Source organism: Pristiophorus japonicus, chromosome 2 (assembly GCF_044704955.1).
Source record: "Pristiophorus japonicus isolate sPriJap1 chromosome 2, sPriJap1.hap1, whole genome shotgun sequence".
Lineage (NCBI taxonomy): Eukaryota > Metazoa > Chordata > Chondrichthyes > Pristiophoridae > Pristiophorus > Pristiophorus japonicus.
The window spans coordinates 34,592,719-34,610,918 of NC_091978.1; the positions used below are offsets into that span (position 1 = coordinate 34,592,719).

The window sequence follows — 18,200 nt, forward strand, 5'->3', positions numbered from 1 at the left end:
TCTTTGTATCATCAGCAAACTTGGCAATGTTACACTCGGTCCCTTCTTCCAAATCATTAATATAGGTTGTAAATAGTTGAGGACCCAGCACTGATCCCTGCGGCACCTCACTAGTCACTGTTTGCCAACCGGCAAATGACCTATTTATCCCGACTCTCTGTTTTCTGTTCGTTAGCCAATCCTTTATCCATGCTAATATATTACAACCAACCCCGTGAAATTTTATCTTGTGCAGTAACCTTTTATGTGGCACCTTATCGAATGCCTTCTGGAAATCCAAATACATCACATCCACTGGTTTCCCCCTTATCCACCCTGCTTGTTACATCCTCAAAGAACTCCAGCAAATTTGTCAAACATGATTTTCCCTTCATAAAATCATATTGACTCTGCTTGATTGAATCATGCTTTTCCAAACGTCCTGCTACTGCTTCCCAATGACAGATGGTAGGCCAACTCGTCTATAGTTTCCTGCTTTCTGTCTGCCTCCTTTTTTAAATAGGGGTGTTACATTTGCGGTTTTCCAATCTGCTGGGACCTCCCCAGAATCCAGGGAATTTTGGTAGATTACCACCAATGAATCCACTATCTCTGCAGCCATTTCTTTTAGACCCTAGGATGCAAGCCATCAGGTCCAAGTGACTTGTCCACCTTTAGTCCTATTATTTTACCGAATACTACTTCTTTAGTGATAGTGATTGTATCCTCCCTCCCTATAGCCCCTTGATTATACACTATTGGGATGTTTTTAGTGTCTTCTATCATGAAGACCGATACAAAATATTTGTTCAAAGTCTTTGCCATTTCTCTGTTCCCCAGTCTCATCCTCTAGGGGACCAACATTTACTTTAGCCACTCTTTTCCTTCTTATGTACCTGTCGAAACTCTTACTATCTGTTTTTATATTTCGTGCTAGTTTGCTTTCATAATCTATCTTCCCTCTCTTTATTATTTTTTTAGTCATTCTTTGCTGGCTTTTAAAAATTTCCCAATCTTCTTGTCCCACTCGTCTTGGCCACTTTGTATGCCTTTGTTTTCAATTTGATACCATCCCTTACTTCTTTAGTTAGCCACGGATGGTTAGCCCTTCTCTTACAGTCTTTCCTTCTCATTGGGATATATTTTTGTTGAGTGTTATGAAATATCTCAACAGTGTAAGGCAGTTCAGAAATTGACCTTGGTGTTAAAAACCTGGAGCACAAAGACGTCAATCTCCATCCCACCTACATTGATTCGATGGGGTGAGAATGGCACTGTGGTTAAAGGAAATTCACAATAAAATTTCTGCAATTAAAGATATACACTAGTTGATCTCCTATTGCGGAGTCAAGATCAAATGTAATCTCGACTAAAGCATGTCTAGAGGTCAGGGGATAATTGGACCAGGACACATAGATGTAATTCAGTCCCCATTTTAAATTCACACGTTCTGTCCTTATTTTTATATTTTTATTATAAATTCCTTTGTCCACATTTATAATGGAAATTGTGTGTGTGATTCTTCGGGCAGTGGTGGTACTGCAGCGGCTCCACTGGGAGAAGGCATAAGTACGTTTCCATCAAAATTGGAAATTTTAACATGGAAACGTTAACAGAAAATGCATGAAGACATAAGATTTTTAAAATATTAATAGGTGATACTAATCTATTGTCCATTGGCATTGCACATGGCTAATTTGATGAATATATGTTTTTTTAAGATTAATTTTAAGATTATGTGCCCTTGTTCTTGATTCCCCCACTAGAGAAAATCATTTCTCCATATCTGCCCTATCAAATCCTTTTAACATTTGGAATCAAGTTTGCCAAAGATTGGTAGTATAGTAAGTAATCTAGACACGAGCATAAAATTACAAGGGGACATTGACAGGTGAAACTGTGGCTGATGGATTTCAACACAGTTAAATGTGTCGTCTTCATTTTGGACCAAAAAAGGACCGATCCAAGTATTATTTAAATGGTGCAAAGCTTGGATGTCCAAGAGATTTAGGGGTCCATGTACACAGATGTACAAAAAAATCATCACAACGGCTAATGAAATGTTAGCCTTTATAATTAGAGGATTAGAATATAGAGGGGAGGAAGTTTAGGCAAACAAATCCCTGGTTGGACCACATCTGGAGTATTGTGTACAGGGCCTTAGAAAAAAGAGGGGAGCTAAAATAATGGTCAAAGATTATTGTGTTGCATAAGTCAATTTCTATGTTTATTGTTACATTCCAGGTTTCAGAAGAAATCAAGTTATGCGAAGGAGAGGAGTGTGTGTTCCTGCGAAGTCCACGTAAAGACATTATAAGGAGCATTTTGGTAATTAAAGAACTCTTAACTATTGAGGAAATAATGACTTGATAACAAGCTCATTTAGAATTTTACAAATTCGAACTATTTTTACTGCTAAGCGAAGGCATTGTGAGAAAAACCTGATTCATCCTGCATTTACACCAGACAGGCACACAAGCTGTGCTGATACATCTTTTAGATCTTTCATCAATTATCTGTTTTTGAGTTTGGTGCATGTCTGGCATTCAAGAAGTAGATAGGACTTCGGTTATGTGGATAGACTGGAGAATCATAGAATCATATAAATTTACAGCATGGAAAGAGGCCATTTCGGCCCATTGTGTCCGCGCCGGCTGAAAAGAGCTATCCAGCCTAATCCCACTTTCCAGCACTTGGTCCGTAGCCCTGTAGTTTACGGTACTTCAAGTGCACATCCAAATACATTTTAAATGTGGTGAGGGTTTCTGCCTCTAACCCCCCTTTCAGACAGTGAGTTCCAGACCCCCACCATGCTCTGGGTGAAGAAACTTCCCCTCAAATCCCCTCTAAACCTCCCCCTAATTACTTTAAAGTCATGCCCCCTCTTTGTTAACCCCTCTGCTAAGGGAAATAGTTCCTTCCTATCCACTCTATTTAGGCCCCTCATAATTTTATACACCTCAGAAAGGTCTTCCTATCCAATCTTTCCTCATAGCTTAGATTCTCCACTCCCGGCAACAACCAATCTCCTCTGTACCCTCTCCAGTGCAATCACATCTTTCCTGTAATGTGGTGACCAGAACTGCACGCAGCTGTGGGCTAACTAGTGTTTTATACATTTCACGCATAATCTCCCTGCTCTTGTATTCTATGCCTCAGCTAATAAAGGCAAACATTCCGTATGCCTTTTTAACCACTTTATCTACCTGGCCTGCTGCCGTCAGGGATCTGTGGACATGCATTTCAAAGTCCTTTTGTTCCTCCACACTTCTCGGTGTCCTACTATTTAATGTGTATTCCTTTGCCTCGTTAGTCGTCCCCAAATGCATTACCTCACACTTCTCCAGAATGAATTCCATTTGCCACTGTTCTGCCCACCTGACCAGTACATTGATATCTTCCTGCAGTCTACAGCTTTCTTCATCATTATCAACCACGCAGCCTATTTTAGTATCATCTGCAAACTTGTTAATCATACTCCCAACATTCAAGTCTAAATCATTGATGTATACCACAAAAAGCAAGGGACCTAGTACTGAGCCCTGCAGAACCCCACTGGAAACAATCACAAAAAACACTCATCCATGCTTCCTGCCTCTGAACCAATTTTGGATCCAACTTGCAACTTTGCCCTGGATCCCAAGGGCTTTTACTTTCGTGACTAGTCTCCCATGTGGGACCTTGCTAAAATCCATATCCACTACATCATGCACTACCCTCATCGACCCTTCTTGTTACCCCCTGAAAAGGAGAAGCTGGGGTTGTTCTCCTTGGAGCAGAGAAGATTAAGGGGAGATTTAATAGAGGTGTTCAAAATCATAATGCGTTTTGATAGAGCAAATAAGGATAAATTGTTTTAAGCAGGAGAGTCAGTAACCAGAGGACACCAAGTTAAGGTAATTGGCAAAAGAAGCGGCGGGGAGATGAGGAGAATTTTTTTTACATAGTGAGTTGTTATGACCAGGAATGCATTGTCTGAAAGTGTGGTGGAATCAGATTCAATAATAACTTTCAAAAATTGGATAAATAATTGAAAAGAAAAACATTGCAGGGCTATGGGAAAAGAGCAGGGGAGTAGGACTAATTGGAAAGCTCTTTCAAAGATCGGCACAGGCATGATAGGCCGAGTGGCCTCTTTCTGTGCTGTATGATTCTGTGAATATTGTTAGCCAGTGTCTGTTGATGATGTTCCTTTGATTCTAGACCCGCAACAAGAATATTTATCGTATTCTCAAAAGTAGTAATCTCAGCATTGCTACCAGTGCCAATTACTAGTCAGAGTAGGAATCGCAGGATAGCTCAGATGAATATGTGGCTTGAGGAGTGGTGCAGAAGGGAGGGACTCAAATCCCTGGGACATTGGAACCGGTTCTGAGGGAGGTGGGACCAATACAAACCGGACGGTCTGCACCTGGACAGGACCGGAACCAATGTCCTTGGGGGAGTGTTTGCTAGTGCTGTTGGGGAGGGGTTAAACTAATATGGCAGGGGGATGGGAACCTATGCAGGGTTACAGAGGGAAGTAGAATGGGGGCAGAAGCAAAAGATAGAAAGAAGAAAAGTTAAAGTGGAGGGCAGAGAAACCCAAATCAAAAAGCAAAAAGGACCACATTACAGCAAAATTCTAAAGGGGCAAAATGTGTTAAAAAGACAAGCCTGAAGGCTCTGTGCCTCAATGTGAGGAGTATTCGGAATAAGGTGGATGAATTAACTGCGCAGAAAAATGTTAATGGATATGATGTAATTGGCATCACAGCGACATGGCTCCAGGGTGACCAAGGCTGGGAACTCAACATCCAGGGGTATTCAACAGTCAGGAAGGATAGACAGAAAGGAAAAAGAGGTGGGGTGGCGTTGCTGGTTAAAGAGGAAATTAACGCAATAATAAGGAAAGACATTAGCCTGGATGATGTGAAATTGGAGTTACGGAATACCAAGCGGCAGAAAAGGCTAGTGGGAGTTGTGTACAGACCACCAAACAATAGTAGTGAGGTTGGGGACAGCATCAAACAAGAAATTAGGGATGCATGCAATAAAGGTACAGCAGTTATCATGGGCGACTTTAATCTACATATTGATTGGGCTAACCAAACGAGTAGCAATGCGGTGGAGTTTGTGGGAGCTTGCTGTGTGCATATTGGCTGGCTACATTACAACAGTGACGACACTTCAAAAAGTACTTCATAGGCTGTACCTGGAATGTATTAGGGATAGTTTTCTAGACCAATATGTCGAGGAACCAACTAGAGGGCTGGCCATCTTAGACTGGGTGATGTGTAATGAGAAAGTACTAATTAGCAATCTTGTTGTGTGAGGCCCCTTGGGGAAGAGTGACCATAATATGGTAGAATTCTTTATTAAGATGGAGCGTGACGCAGTTAATTCAGAGACTAGGGTCCTGAACTTAAGGAATTATGTGGTGTGAATTAGCCAGAATCGACTGGCAAATGATAGTTAAAGGGTTGACGGTGGATAGGCAATGGCAAACATTGAAAGATCACATGGATGAACTTCAACAATTGTACATCCCTGTCTGGAGTAAAAATAAAACGGAGAAGGTGGCTCAACCGTGGCTAACAAGGGAAATTAAGGATAGTGTTAATAGAAACATAGAAACATAGAAAATAGGTGCAGGAGCAGGCCATTCAGCCCTTCTAGCCTGCACCGCCATTCAATGAGTTCATGGCTGAACATGCAACTTCAGTATCCCATTCCTGCTTTCACGCCATACCCCTTGATCCCCCGAGTAGTAAGGACTTCATCTAACTCCCTTTTGAATATATTTAGTGAATTGGCTTCAACTACTTCCTGTGGTAGAGAATTCCACAGGTTCACCACTCTCTGGGTGAAGAAGTTTCTCCTTATCTCGGTCCTAAATGGCTTACCCCTTATCCTTAGACTGTGACCCCTGGTTCTGGACTTCCCCAACATTGGGAACATTCTTCCTGCATCCAACCTGTCCAAACCCGTCAGAATTTTAAACGTTTCTATGAGGTCCCCTCTCACTCTTCTGAACTCCAGTGAATACAAGCCCAGTTGATCCAGCCTTTCTTGATAGGTCAGTCCCACCATCCCGGGAATCAGTCTGGTGAATCTTCGCTGCACTCCCTCAATAGCAAGAATGTCCTTCCTCAAGTTAGGAGACCAAAACTGTACACAATACTCCAGGTGTGGCCTCACCAAGGCCCTGTACAACTGTAGCAACACCTCCCTGCCCCTGTACTCAAATCCCCTCGCTATGAAGGCCAACATGCCATTTGCTTTCTTAACCGCCTGCTGTACCTGCATGCCAACCTTCAATGACTGATGTACCATGACACCCAGGTCTCGTTGCACCTTCCCTTTTCCTAATCTGTCACCATTCAGATAATAGTCTGTCTCTCTGTTTTTACCACCAAAGTGGATAACCTCACATTTATCCACATTATACTTCATCTGCCATGCATTTGCCCACTCACCTAACCTATCCAAGTCGCTCTGCAGCCTCATAGCATCCTCCTTGCAGCTCACACTGCCACCCAACTTAGTGTCATCCGCAAATTTGGAGATACTATATTTAATCCCCTCGTCTAAGTCATTAATGTACAATGTAAACAGCTGGGGCCCCAGCACAGAACCCTGCGGTACCCCACTAGTCACTGCCTGCCATTCCGAAAAGTACCCATTTACTCCTACTCTTCGCTTCCTGTCTGACAACCAGTTCTCAATTCACGTCAGCACACTACCCCCAATCCCATGTGCTTTAACTTTGCACATTAATCTCCTGTGTGGGACCTTGTCGAAAGCCTTCTGAAAGTCCAAATATACCACATCAACTGGTACTCCTTTGTCCACTTTATTGGAAACATCCTCAAAAAATTCCAGAAGATTTGTCAAGCATGATCTCCCTTTCACAAATCCATGCTGACTTGGACCTATCATGTCACCATTTTCCAAATGCGCTGCTATGACATCCTTAATAATTGATTTCATCATTTTACCCACTACTGAGGTCAGGCTGACCGGTCTATAATTCCCTGCTTTCTCTCTCCCTCCTTTTTTAAAAAGTGGGGTTACATTGGCTACCCTCCACTCGATAGGAACTGATCCAGAGTCAATAGAATGTTGGAAAATGACTGTCAATGCATCCGCTATTTCCAAGGCCACCTCCTTAAGTACTCTGGGATGCAGTCCATCAGGCCCTGGGGATTTATCGGCCTTCAATCCCATCAATTTCCCCAACACAATTTCCCGACTAATAAAGATTTCCCTCAGTTCCTCCTCCTTAATAGACCCTCTGACCACTTTTATATCTGGAAGGTTGTTTGTGTCCTCCTTAGTGAATACTGAACCAAAGTACTTGTTCAATTGGTCTGCCATTTCTTTGTTCCCCGTTATGACTTCCCCTGATTCTGACTGCAGGGGACCTACGTTTGTCTTTACTAACCTTTTTCTCTTTACATACCTATAGAAACTTTTGCAATCCGCCTTAATGTTCCCTGCAAGCTTCTTCTCGTACTCCATTTTCCCTGCCCTAATCAAACCCTTTGTCCTCCTCTGCTGAGTTCTAAATTTCTCCCAGTCCCCATGTTCGCTGCTATTTCTGGCCAATTTGTATGCCATTTCCTTGGCTTTAATACTATCCCTGATTTCCCTAGATAGCCACGGTTGAGCCACCTTCCCTTTTTTATTTTTACGCCAGACAGGAATGTACAATTGTTGTAATTCATCCATGCGGTCTCTAAATGTCTGCCATTGCCCATCCACAGTCAACCCCTTAAGTATCATTAGCCAATCTATCTTAGCCAATTCATGCCTCATACCTTCAAAGTTACCCTTCTTTAAGTTCTGGACCATGGTCTCTGAATTAACTGTTTCATTCTCCATCCTAATGCAGAATTCCACCATATTATGGTCACTCTTCCCCAAGGGGCCTCGCACAATGAGATTGCTAATTAATCCTCTCTCATTACACAACACCCAGTCTAAGATGGCCTCCCCCCTAGTTGGTTCCTCGACATATTGGTCTAGAAAACCATCCCTTATGCATTCCAGGAAATCCTCCTCCACCGTATTGCTTCCAGTTTGGCTAGCCCAATCTATGTGCATATTAAAGTCACCCATTATAACTGCTGCACCTTTATTGCATGCACTCCTAATTTCCTGTTTGATGCCCTCCCCAACATCACTACTACTGTTAAATCCAAGGAAGAGGCATATAAATTGGCCAGAAAAAGCAGCAAACCTGAGGACTGGGAGAAATTTAGAATTCAGCAGAGGAGGACAAAGGGTGTAATTAGGAGGGGGAAAATAGAGTATGAGAGGAAGCTTGCTGGGAACATAAAAACTGACTGCAAAAGCTTCTATAGATATGTGAAGAGAAAAAGAATAGTGAAGACAAACGTAGGTTCCTTGCAGTCGGATTCAGGTGAATTTATAATGGGGAACAAAGAAATGGCAGACCAGTTAAACAAATACTTTGGTTCTGTCTTCATGAAGGAAGACACAAATAACCTTCCGGAAATACTAGGGTACCGAGGGTCTAGTGAGAAGGAGAAACTGAAGGAAATCCTTATTGGATGGGAAATTGTGTAAGGGAAATTGATGAGATTGAAGGCCAATAAATCCCTGGAGCCTGATAGTCTGCATCCCAGAGTATTAAGGAAGTGACCCTAGAAATAGTGGATGCATTGGTGATCATTTTCCAACAGTCTATCGACTCTGACTCAGTTCCTATGGACTGGAGGATAGCTAATGTAACACGACTTTTTAAGAAAGGAGGGAGAGAGAAAACGGATAATTATAGACCGGTTAGCCTGACACTAGTAGTGGGGAAAAGGTTGGAATCAATTATTAAAGATGAAATAGCAGCGCATTTGGAAAACATTGACAGGATTGATCCAAGTCAACATGGATTTATGAAAGGGAAATCATGCTTGACAAATCTTCTAGAATTTTTTGAGGATGTAACTGGTAGAGTGGACAAGGGAGAACCAGTGGATATGGTGTATTTGGACTTTCAAAAGGCTTTTGACAAGGTCCCACACAAGAGATTGGTATGCAAAATTAAAGCACATGGTATTGGGGTTAATGTACTGACATGGATAGAGAACTGGTTGGCCGACAGGAAGCAGAGAGTCAGGATAAACGGGTCCTTTTCATAATGGCAGGCAGTGACTAGTGGGCTGCCGCAGGGCTCAGTGCTGAGACCCCAGCTATTTACAATATACATTAATGATTTAGATGAAGGAATTGAGTGTAATATCGCCAAGTTTTCAGATGATACTGGGTGGCGGTGTGAGCTGTGAAGAGGACGCTAAAAGGCTGCAGGGTGACTTGGACAGGTTAGGTGAGAGGGCAAATGCATGGCAGATGCAGTATAATGTGGATAAATGTGAGGTTATCCACTTTGGGGGCAAAAACACGAAGGCAGAATATTATCTGAATGGCGGCAGATTAGGAAAAGGGAAGGTGCAACGAGACCTGGGTGTCATGGTACATCAGTCATTGAAAGTTGGCATGCAGGTACAGCAGGCGGTAAAGAAGGCGAATGGTATGTGGGCCTTCGTAGCTAACGGATTTGAGTATAGGAGCAGGGAGGTCATACTGCAGTTGTACAGGGCCTTTATGTGGCCTCACCTGGAATATTGTGTTCAGTTTTGGTTTCCTAATCTGTGGAAGGATGTTCTTGCTATTGAGGGAGTACAACGAAGATTCACCAGACTGATTTCCGGGATGGCAGGACTGACATATGAGGAGAGACTGGATCAACTAGGCTTGTATTCACTGGAGTTTAGAAGGATGAGAGGGGATCTCATAGAAACATATAAAATTCTGACGGGACTGGACAGGTTAGATGCAGGAAGAATGTTCCCGATGTTGGGGAAGTCCAGAACTAGGGGACATAGTCTAAGGATAAGGGGCAATCCATTTAGGACTGAGATGAGGAGAGACTTCTTCACTCAGAGAGTTGTTAACCTGTGGAATTCCCTACCGCAGAGAGTTGTTGATGCCAGTTCATTGGATAAATTCAAGAGAGAGTTAGATATGGCCCTTATGGCTAAAGTGATCAAGGGGTATGGAGAGAAAGCAGGAAAGTGGTACTGAGGTGAATGATCAGCCATAATCTTGTTGAATGGAGGTGCCTTCAACAAGATCATGATCAAGGGGCCGAATGGCCTACTGCTGCACCTATTTTCTTTGTTTCTATGTTTCTATGTATAAAACTGTGGCATGCAGTTGTTGGAATTATCCTTAGGGAGAGCACTAATTACCTTTCTAGTGGAAATAATTCTTTAGAGTATCAACAGATCTGGGCTTTTCTGGATAAGTATGGAATGATGTTAACTTTATTCTTTCTCTCACCCGTTACCTCCCTGTCTATGCCATAACATCAGAGCGACATGCTGGTGCGACGGATTCAAAAGAAGAAATGAATTCTCCCTTCCTCTCAGATTGTTCCCAGTGTACATTGTCACCCACGAAGGTGACGTGAATGAAAACACTTTTCTCCAAAAATATGATTTTGACATCTGCAAAGAGTTTGTCTCACGTATATCTGAAAGCTCCTTCTCATGTGCATGGGTCGAGGACTATCACCGGATGCTGTGAGGCTGTTCATGTGACATCGATTCAAACACTACAGAGAGCTTTCTCTTTCTGACATTTTAATCCCCAACCTGTGAAATAAAGGACTTTATTTTGCTACAAATCTACACCAACTCTCAAACGTCATTGTTTAAACATGAGAAATACTCAAGCAAAGGAGTAAATAGTTGGTGTGTTTTATTTATTATTAACCGTTATTCCAAGTTTTGGCATTATTTCACATTAATTTTAAAGCATCTGTACATGTCTGAAAATCTTTACAAGTTATAATTTCTATCGATTTAGCATTAAAAGACAATTGTATTCAATGTATCTAGGCATCGAGCTTCAGGTAACAATTCAGGGTTTCCGGTCTTGTGTGGGTGATCAGGGTTTCCCGGAGGCACACATTAATCTGAAGAGAAGATGATCCTGATGTCACACATGGGATCCGTGGCACAGCTCTCTGTAACAGGCGGACACAACAACTGCCATTACTTGTTGTCTAAGCACAGTATCACTGCCACTACATGTATCACCTCCAACATCCATGCCTAAGGGCATCTTTACACAAGTGTGCAAGACACTTAAAATGGGCATCCTCCAAATGTGCACGAATAAGAAAAACAATTATAAATGAGTTTATGCAAGCTACTAAGTCTAGGGAAAACTACCATCATGAAAATGATTCCATTTGTAAAGTTAAATTCTGTGCTTATTGAGATGTGGGATTTCATTGTGAGGGCATAGCCACTGTCAGCACCAAATACTCATAGGAAGGGGCTTCCTCTACCCTGCCCACAACCCAAGATACATTTTCTAAACTGGACCATTGTAATACTCTCACATTGTGGTTCTCGCAGTGACTCCACCAATTTTATGCTGAATATGTGCTGAGTCCTGTTCTGTATTATGCTGGAGCTGAAGGTCCGTGAAAACTAATAGCTAGTTTGAAACCGTGCAAGCTCCTCATACCTGGGACATTTACAGACAGAAGGGAAGAGAGCTTTTCCCCCAGCAGCCTGGTTGGGTTTCAGAGGTGGGAGTCGAGTGTTCGCAGACCCTGCACCATCCAGTCATCTAGACCTAACCAGCAACATGAAAGTAGGTTCAGCTTCACCTGCCAGGAGTGCATTTTGGGAATGAGTGGATAGAAGTGGGGGGTGAACTCTCAAAATTCGGTGACGTGCTCTTGGCAGGCTCTGCACTAGGCATGTGAATTCATAGAATTATCCCTTGTGTATCGTCACTGAAAGTAGCAATCTTGGTTGTTTTACGCAGATTATAAATTGCACTCCTGCCAGATGGGATGGTGGGGCTGCACAATGTTCTAAAGCCCCTGTCAACCGAAACAGCCCCAGAGACAACATCATTGTAACTGAAACCAACTCAATGCAAACTAACGGCGAACATAGACGATGGCAAAAGGAGAAACCCAATACTCCATTTGAGCTAGTGGATTTAATGGAAAGACGCCCATTTCCGCCCCCTCCCTCACCCCCCCTCCCCCACACACACCCCACTCACACACACCACTCATATCTATTGTTATGAAATAAGATGGGATCGATGTGCCATCCACTCACCCTCAGTGCAGCAGATTCCCGACGAGGCACATTTGCCGCCGCTTTGACCACAGAGTCTGCCAGCAGGTTCACAAGGGGAGGGCAGGTAGTCTTCCTTCTGACACCTCATTGTCTCCGAGGTTCCAATGTAGCAGCCAATCTCCTCCCCGCAGCAAATGCTGCTTCCAAAGCAACGGCCCCTATTGCCAGGACCACATGGCATGCACTGGGTAGGATGAGAAAAGGGATTGTGTCAGTGGCGTCAATTTCTTAAAATACAGGGGGAAAACTCCAGGAGGGCGATTTTCACAGTTTGAAGCAAAATTGTAACTGCGTTTTTAAGCAAAAACTTACACTTATAAACCGCCTTTCAGAGCCTCTAGTGTTTCACAGCCAATGAAGTGCGGTCACATAATGTAGGAAAACGCAGCAGCAGATTTGCACACAGCATGGTTCCACAAACAAGCAATGAGATAGTCAGATCATTTGTTTTAATGATATTGGTTGAGAATACTTCCCCTGCTTTTCTTCAGTGCCATGGGAACTTTTGCACTCACCTGAGAGGGCAGACGGGGCCTCACTTTAATGTCTCACCCAAAAAACATTACCTTTGACAGCATTCCCTCAGTATTGCACTGAAATGTGCAGACTTCAAGCCGGGCTTGAACACGCAACCTGCTGACAAAAAGATGAGAGTGCTGCCACTAATCCAAGGCTGACATTATACTAAATTTAACAGAAAAAAAGAAAGACTTGCATTTATATAGCGCCTTTCACAACCACCGGACATCTCAAAGCGCTTTACAACCAATGAAGTACTTTTGAAGTGTAGCCTCTGTTGTAATATGGGAAACGCGGCAGCCAATTTGTGCACAGCAAGCTCCCACAAACAGCAATGTGATACTGACCAGATAATCTGTTTTTTTGTTCTGTTGCTTGAGGGATAGATATTGGCCAGGGCACCGGGGATAACTCCCCTGCTCTTCTTCGAAATAGTGCCATGGGATCTTTTACGTCCACCTGAAAGAGCAGACGGGGCCTCGGTTTAACATCTCATCCGAAAGACGGAATAAGAAATATACGAGCAAATAAGACTGAATTGGTCGAGTTCCGAGGTCTGGGTTGCCAAGGCTCTGGGGTTGCACATGGTCCTAAGGCCACAGATTGAACAACCTTGTTTTAGAGTGCTTCACATCTGCACTATGTTTGCAGCTACACAAATCTAAAGTCAGGGCCCAATCCGACTATGTAAAAAAGTGGAGTGAGACTCTATGGATGAGGCAGCCTCACATCGAATGCAATAGAAATCTAGTGCAGTGTCACATCTGTTTTAAGGGTCTATTTGACCAACTGGACACTGTTTTTAAACCTACCTGAATGAGATACCAGAGCGCTGCCAGTATCCATGGGACCAAACTCTCGCGAGAGTCACTGACTTCAGGAGAGCATGGGTAAGGGAGAAACAAAACACCACTGAGAATATATGTGGGACTGGGAGATCTCAGACTCCCCTGCCCTCCACAGCCACGGGGAAGAATCTTTGAGTTTATAAACTTACTCACGTATGGGGAAAGAGACTAATTGGTTAACTCTTTCAAAGAGTTGGCACAGGCACGGTGGATCAAATGGCCTCCTTTGCTTTATTCATTGGATGTGGGCATTGCTGGCAAAGCCCATCCCTAATTGCCCTTGAGAAAGTGGTGATGAGCCATCTTCTTGAGTGACTTGTTCAGCCATTTCAGAGGGGCAGTTGAGAGTCAACCACATTGGAGACCATACCGGGTCAGGTTTGCTTTCCTAAAGGAGATCAGTGAACCAAATGATACTAGCTTTTTATTCTAGATTTATTTAATTAACTGAATTTAGGTTCCCCAGCTGCCAAGGTGAGACTTGAACTCATGTGTCACAGATCATTAGTCCAGGCCTCTGATTTACAAATCCAGTAACGTAACTACTATGTCACTGTTCCCAGTACTGTCTGAGTCTATGAAAGGCTTAGACAGAGTGGACACTGTTGTGCCTGTCCATATAATCACTCCGACTCCAAGAGTAAATTGAATACAGATCTGTTAAACCTGCCAGCATAACTTAGGGTCACCAACCTAGGAATTAAAGATTAATCTCCAAGTCACTGCTACAAGCAACTCTATAGGGACATGAACACTTAAAAAAAAAATTATTTTCTTTGAACACTTCTGTTTATTAGTTATAAAGAATATTGGAGCTGGGGAAAAAAGGCCGTTGACTGAACGATGATGTTGGACGCGGGAGGTCATGTGATGCAACCTCCAGGAATACGTCAAACCAGAGTTGCCGACCCGACGTGGCGACTGGTCTCGGATCCGTATTGCAGCGTAAAAAGCAATATAATGAAATCAGTAACAAAAAGCTGAAATATACATTGGGATCTTCCAATATAAATTGTACTCCACCTCGATTGTTGATATGATCGCCCAATGGGATCACAACATTTGAACAACTCAATAAAAAGACAGAGAGTTGCTCCTTACCTGTCTGATCTCCATGTCCATGATGGATCTTTTACCTCCTAGGGGGCAGTTGGTAATGTAACAGGCTGACAAAATGGAGATGAGGCAGAGGAGACAAAGTGCGAGGCAGGCGGACTGCATGATGTTCTACCTGGATTAATCTGGACCCAGGAAACCTTTCAAACTGCACTGAGAATTCATGAATCCTCTCCTTATTTATACCCTCGACCAAAGCTTCAGAGTACGGAGATGCTGTCACTTTACCAATTCAGCACAGGATGAATATATTTTCTAAACTATTGTAATGAACACAAGTACAGTGCCACTCACGATTTACCTGAGGTCAGTCCATAACCTTGATGAATGCTTTAATTTTGTAATTAGTAAAGAAGGGAATTAATTTATTTAACATCATGAGTGCACTATATTTGAATCTGAATATAATGTTCCAATTAAATGTTATTTCCTTTGAACCTGATACAAGCAGGTCATATTCTCTGTTTCCCCTTTGGAACTGTTTGTTGGTTGTCCATCATAATATTCTCTCTGTAGGGCTGTGCGCAATATGATCTGATAACTATTCACGTCATAGCGTAGATTTGTCAATTGGGCTTAAACTTAACAGGGATTCAGGTTACACCTATGTGACTCTTAGAGCTTAATTTTCCTGGGTCATTTGCGCTGTTTTTAAGGTTTGCGCCATTTTTTCTGGCATAATTATTTAATTCAAAGTTTCCCCCGGAATCTGTGCCGGTGTAACTGGTTTAGTTACTGTGATATTTTCAGGGAGCTTACAAAACACACAGCCTTAAGATGGCAGAATCTTCCAGAAGTCTCCAGTCAGGTGACCTGGTCCCTTTATTATAAACAGCACTGGCTGCAGTGCCACAGGAGTCCACCGTGTGGAGCTACAGACATTACACATCTCCCTCCTTAATGAAGAAGTAATTATAACAAACAATCATCATACATAACTTGCATGCTTATACATAACAAAAGATATGGACTTATTTTATCATATTTACAAATCAAGCTTAACCACTTGTTTTCTGTTTCGAAGAGGATACCTTTGCTCTTGAACAGAATCTTCCAAACATGGTGTCGAATTTATACTCATTCGAGGCTGATCCTGAGGAAAGTTTTCCTCCAAGGGATGCCCTTAATTTCCATTGAACTCTTTCTAACTTCAGACTGTTTGTTTGCCTGACTCAGACTTAAATTCTGACTTTCTCTTGGACTTGTTTCCAGTACATTGGATGTAGAATATGCTACTGGTGTATCAAAACTATTTGATGAGTCAGAAATAATTGAATCATTCCCACCTTCAACTACTTCCACGTCTGTAGGTAAAATATGATCAATGTGAACAAACCTAACCTGTCCATGATCAAACATCTTGACCAAATATGTGCGAAGACCACATATCTTCACCACTCTTCCTAGTAACCACTTTACCCATTTATGGTGATGGTTCTTCACTCTCACCTTCTGATTTAATTTCACACTTCTCTCTTTTACTCGACCTCTATCATGATTCTCTTTCTGTCTTAATTGTCTCTCTTCTACGGACTGTGCCAAGTTTGATTTTAACAACGAGAATCTGGTTCGTGGCTGTCGTTTGGGAAACAACTCTGCTGGTGTTCTACCAGTAGTTGTATGAGGAGTATTACAATACATAATTAGGAAATTAGCCAATTTGTGGTCCAATAACAACTGTCATTTCTTTGTGTTTGGATCCAACATTTGTTTTATGAGGGCACGTTTTACAATTCATACAGTGTGCTCTGCTGCACCATTTGAAGCAGGGTGGTACGGTGGAACCTTGGTATGTCGTACACCATTTTTGCTCGTGAACTGTGCAAATTCTTCTGAACGAAATTGTGGTCCATTATCAGAAACAATTCCTTCTGGGAGGCTAAATGAAGAAAATAATCTTCGTAAAATATCTAATGTTTTACTTGTTGTTATTTTCCACATTGGTAACACCTCGACCCACTTCGAATGACTATCAATCACAATGAACAATTGTCCTTCTAGCTCAGCAAAATCGATACGTAGCCTTTGCCACATCCTGGGAGGCCATTTCCAAGGCTGTAATGGTACTGATGGTGGTTGCTTGCTTACCGAAAGACATGTCATATACTGACTGACGATGTACTCTATATCTTTATCAAGACCTGGCCACCATAAGTGACTGCATGCAAAACTCTTGGTCAAGCACATTCCCAGGTGCTGGTCATGAAGGTCTCCTAATAATTTGGACCTGAATTTATTTGGTATAACCACTCTTGCACCCCATGTGATACAATCTTTACCGACTGATAATTAATTCCTATGAATGAAGAATGGATGAATAATTTTGTCTATTACCTGGTTTGGCCATCCATTTGCAATATAATCATACACCTTTGACATAACTGGGTCACGCTTGGTTGCTCTACCAATCTCTTCAGCTATGACTGGCAGTTCATCAATATATGAAAAATAGAACACTTCTTCCCTATCGGGTGTAACTTGAGATGGAGAAGGCAATCTAGGCATAGCATCAGCATTACTATGATCAGCTGATCATCTATATTCAATATCATATGTATGTGCTGACAAAATCAAAGCCCATCTCTGCATTCGGGCTGCAGCTAAAGTTGGAACTGGGGACTTTGGATGGAGGATTGCTGTCTGGGGCTTATAGTCTGTAACGATAGTAAACTTATGACCATACAAGTATTTGTGGAACGTCTTGACCCCAAAAATTAATGTCAAAGCTTCCCTTTCGATTTGCGCATAATTACGCTCACTGGCACTGAGAGTGTGTGAAGCAAAAGCAATTGGTCTCTCCTCCCCACTATGTAATACATGAGAGATCACTGCCCCAACTCCATACGGAGAGGCATCACATTCTAGCTTGATCTCCTTAGACACATCATAGTGAACTAACATGGTGCTCTCTACCAATTTGCTTTTACACTCCTTGAATGATGTATCGCATTCTTCTGACCACTTCCAATGGACCTGTTTTTCAATAGTTCAATCAGTGGATGTAATACTGTAGCCAAATTTGGTAGGAACTTCCCATAATAGTTCAAAAGACCCAAAAATGATCGAAGTTGTGACATTCTTGGGAATGGGTGCATTTCTGATTGCATCCAGCTTTCCCTTGATTGGATGTAAACCATCTTTGTCTACTCTGTACCCTAAGTACTCCACTGAGTTTTGAAATAACTCACACTTACGAGCAGACACTCGTACTCTGTGCTTCTCTAGCCGTTTGAGTACTTCATTCAATATGTTATTATGAATTTGCCTATTTGGTGCTGAAATTAGTATGTCATCTAAATAACACACTACCTCTTCAATACCTTGCAAAATCTGGTTCATCACCCCTTGGAATATGGCGGGGCGGAAGACACTCCAAATGGTAGCCTATTAAATTGATATAGGCCTGGATGAGTATTTGTAGTCAAACATGACTTGGACTCCTCATCAAGTTCAAGCTGTATGTAAGCATTCGTAAGATCCAACTTTGAGAAGATCTGACCACTTGTAACATCAGTGCACTATATTTGAATCTGAATATAATGTTCCAATTAAATGTTGCTTCCTT

General features: G+C 42.3%; 2 protein-coding genes across 2 annotated transcripts in view; one reads left to right on the top strand and one right to left on the bottom strand.

Annotated features, from left to right (window-relative positions):
* The window catches only part of gnrh2 (gonadotropin-releasing hormone 2), a 29,192-nt gene extending 18,798 nt beyond the window's left edge, over window positions 1-10,394 (top strand). The window contains exons 2-3 of the mRNA XM_070861501.1: window positions 2,224-2,307; window positions 10,356-10,394. Of these exons, the coding sequence (XP_070717602.1) occupies window positions 2,224-2,307; window positions 10,356-10,394 (123 nt within the window). The remainder of the gene's footprint in view (window positions 1-2,223; window positions 2,308-10,355) is intronic.
* Window positions 10,395-10,931: 537 nt separating this feature from the next.
* LOC139229873 (oxytocin-neurophysin 1-like) lies at window positions 10,932-14,740 on the bottom strand. The gene is made up of 3 exons (XM_070861507.1): window positions 14,621-14,740; window positions 12,132-12,336; window positions 10,932-11,011 (listed from the first exon to the last, which is right to left on the bottom strand). The coding sequence occupies exons 1-3, from the start codon at window positions 14,738-14,740 to the stop codon at window positions 10,956-10,958; spliced, it is 381 nt and encodes a 126-aa protein (XP_070717608.1). The 3' UTR covers window positions 10,932-10,955.
* Window positions 14,741-18,200: the final 3,460 nt, after the last annotated feature.

Excerpts from the sequence above, each read along its gene's own strand:
- LOC139229873 (XM_070861507.1), bottom strand. The coding sequence starts at position 14,740 with ATGCAGTCCGCCTGCCTCGCACTTTGTCTCCTCTGCCTCATCTCCATT. Across the intron at positions 12,337-14,620 it reads TGGACATGGAGATCAGACAG|TGCATGCCATGTGGTCCTGG; the intron begins GTAAGGAGCAAC and ends CATCCTACCCAG. Across the intron at positions 11,012-12,131 it reads GGGAATCTGCTGCACTGAGG|AGAGCTGTGCCACGGATCCC; the intron begins GTGAGTGGATGG and ends CGCCTGTTACAG.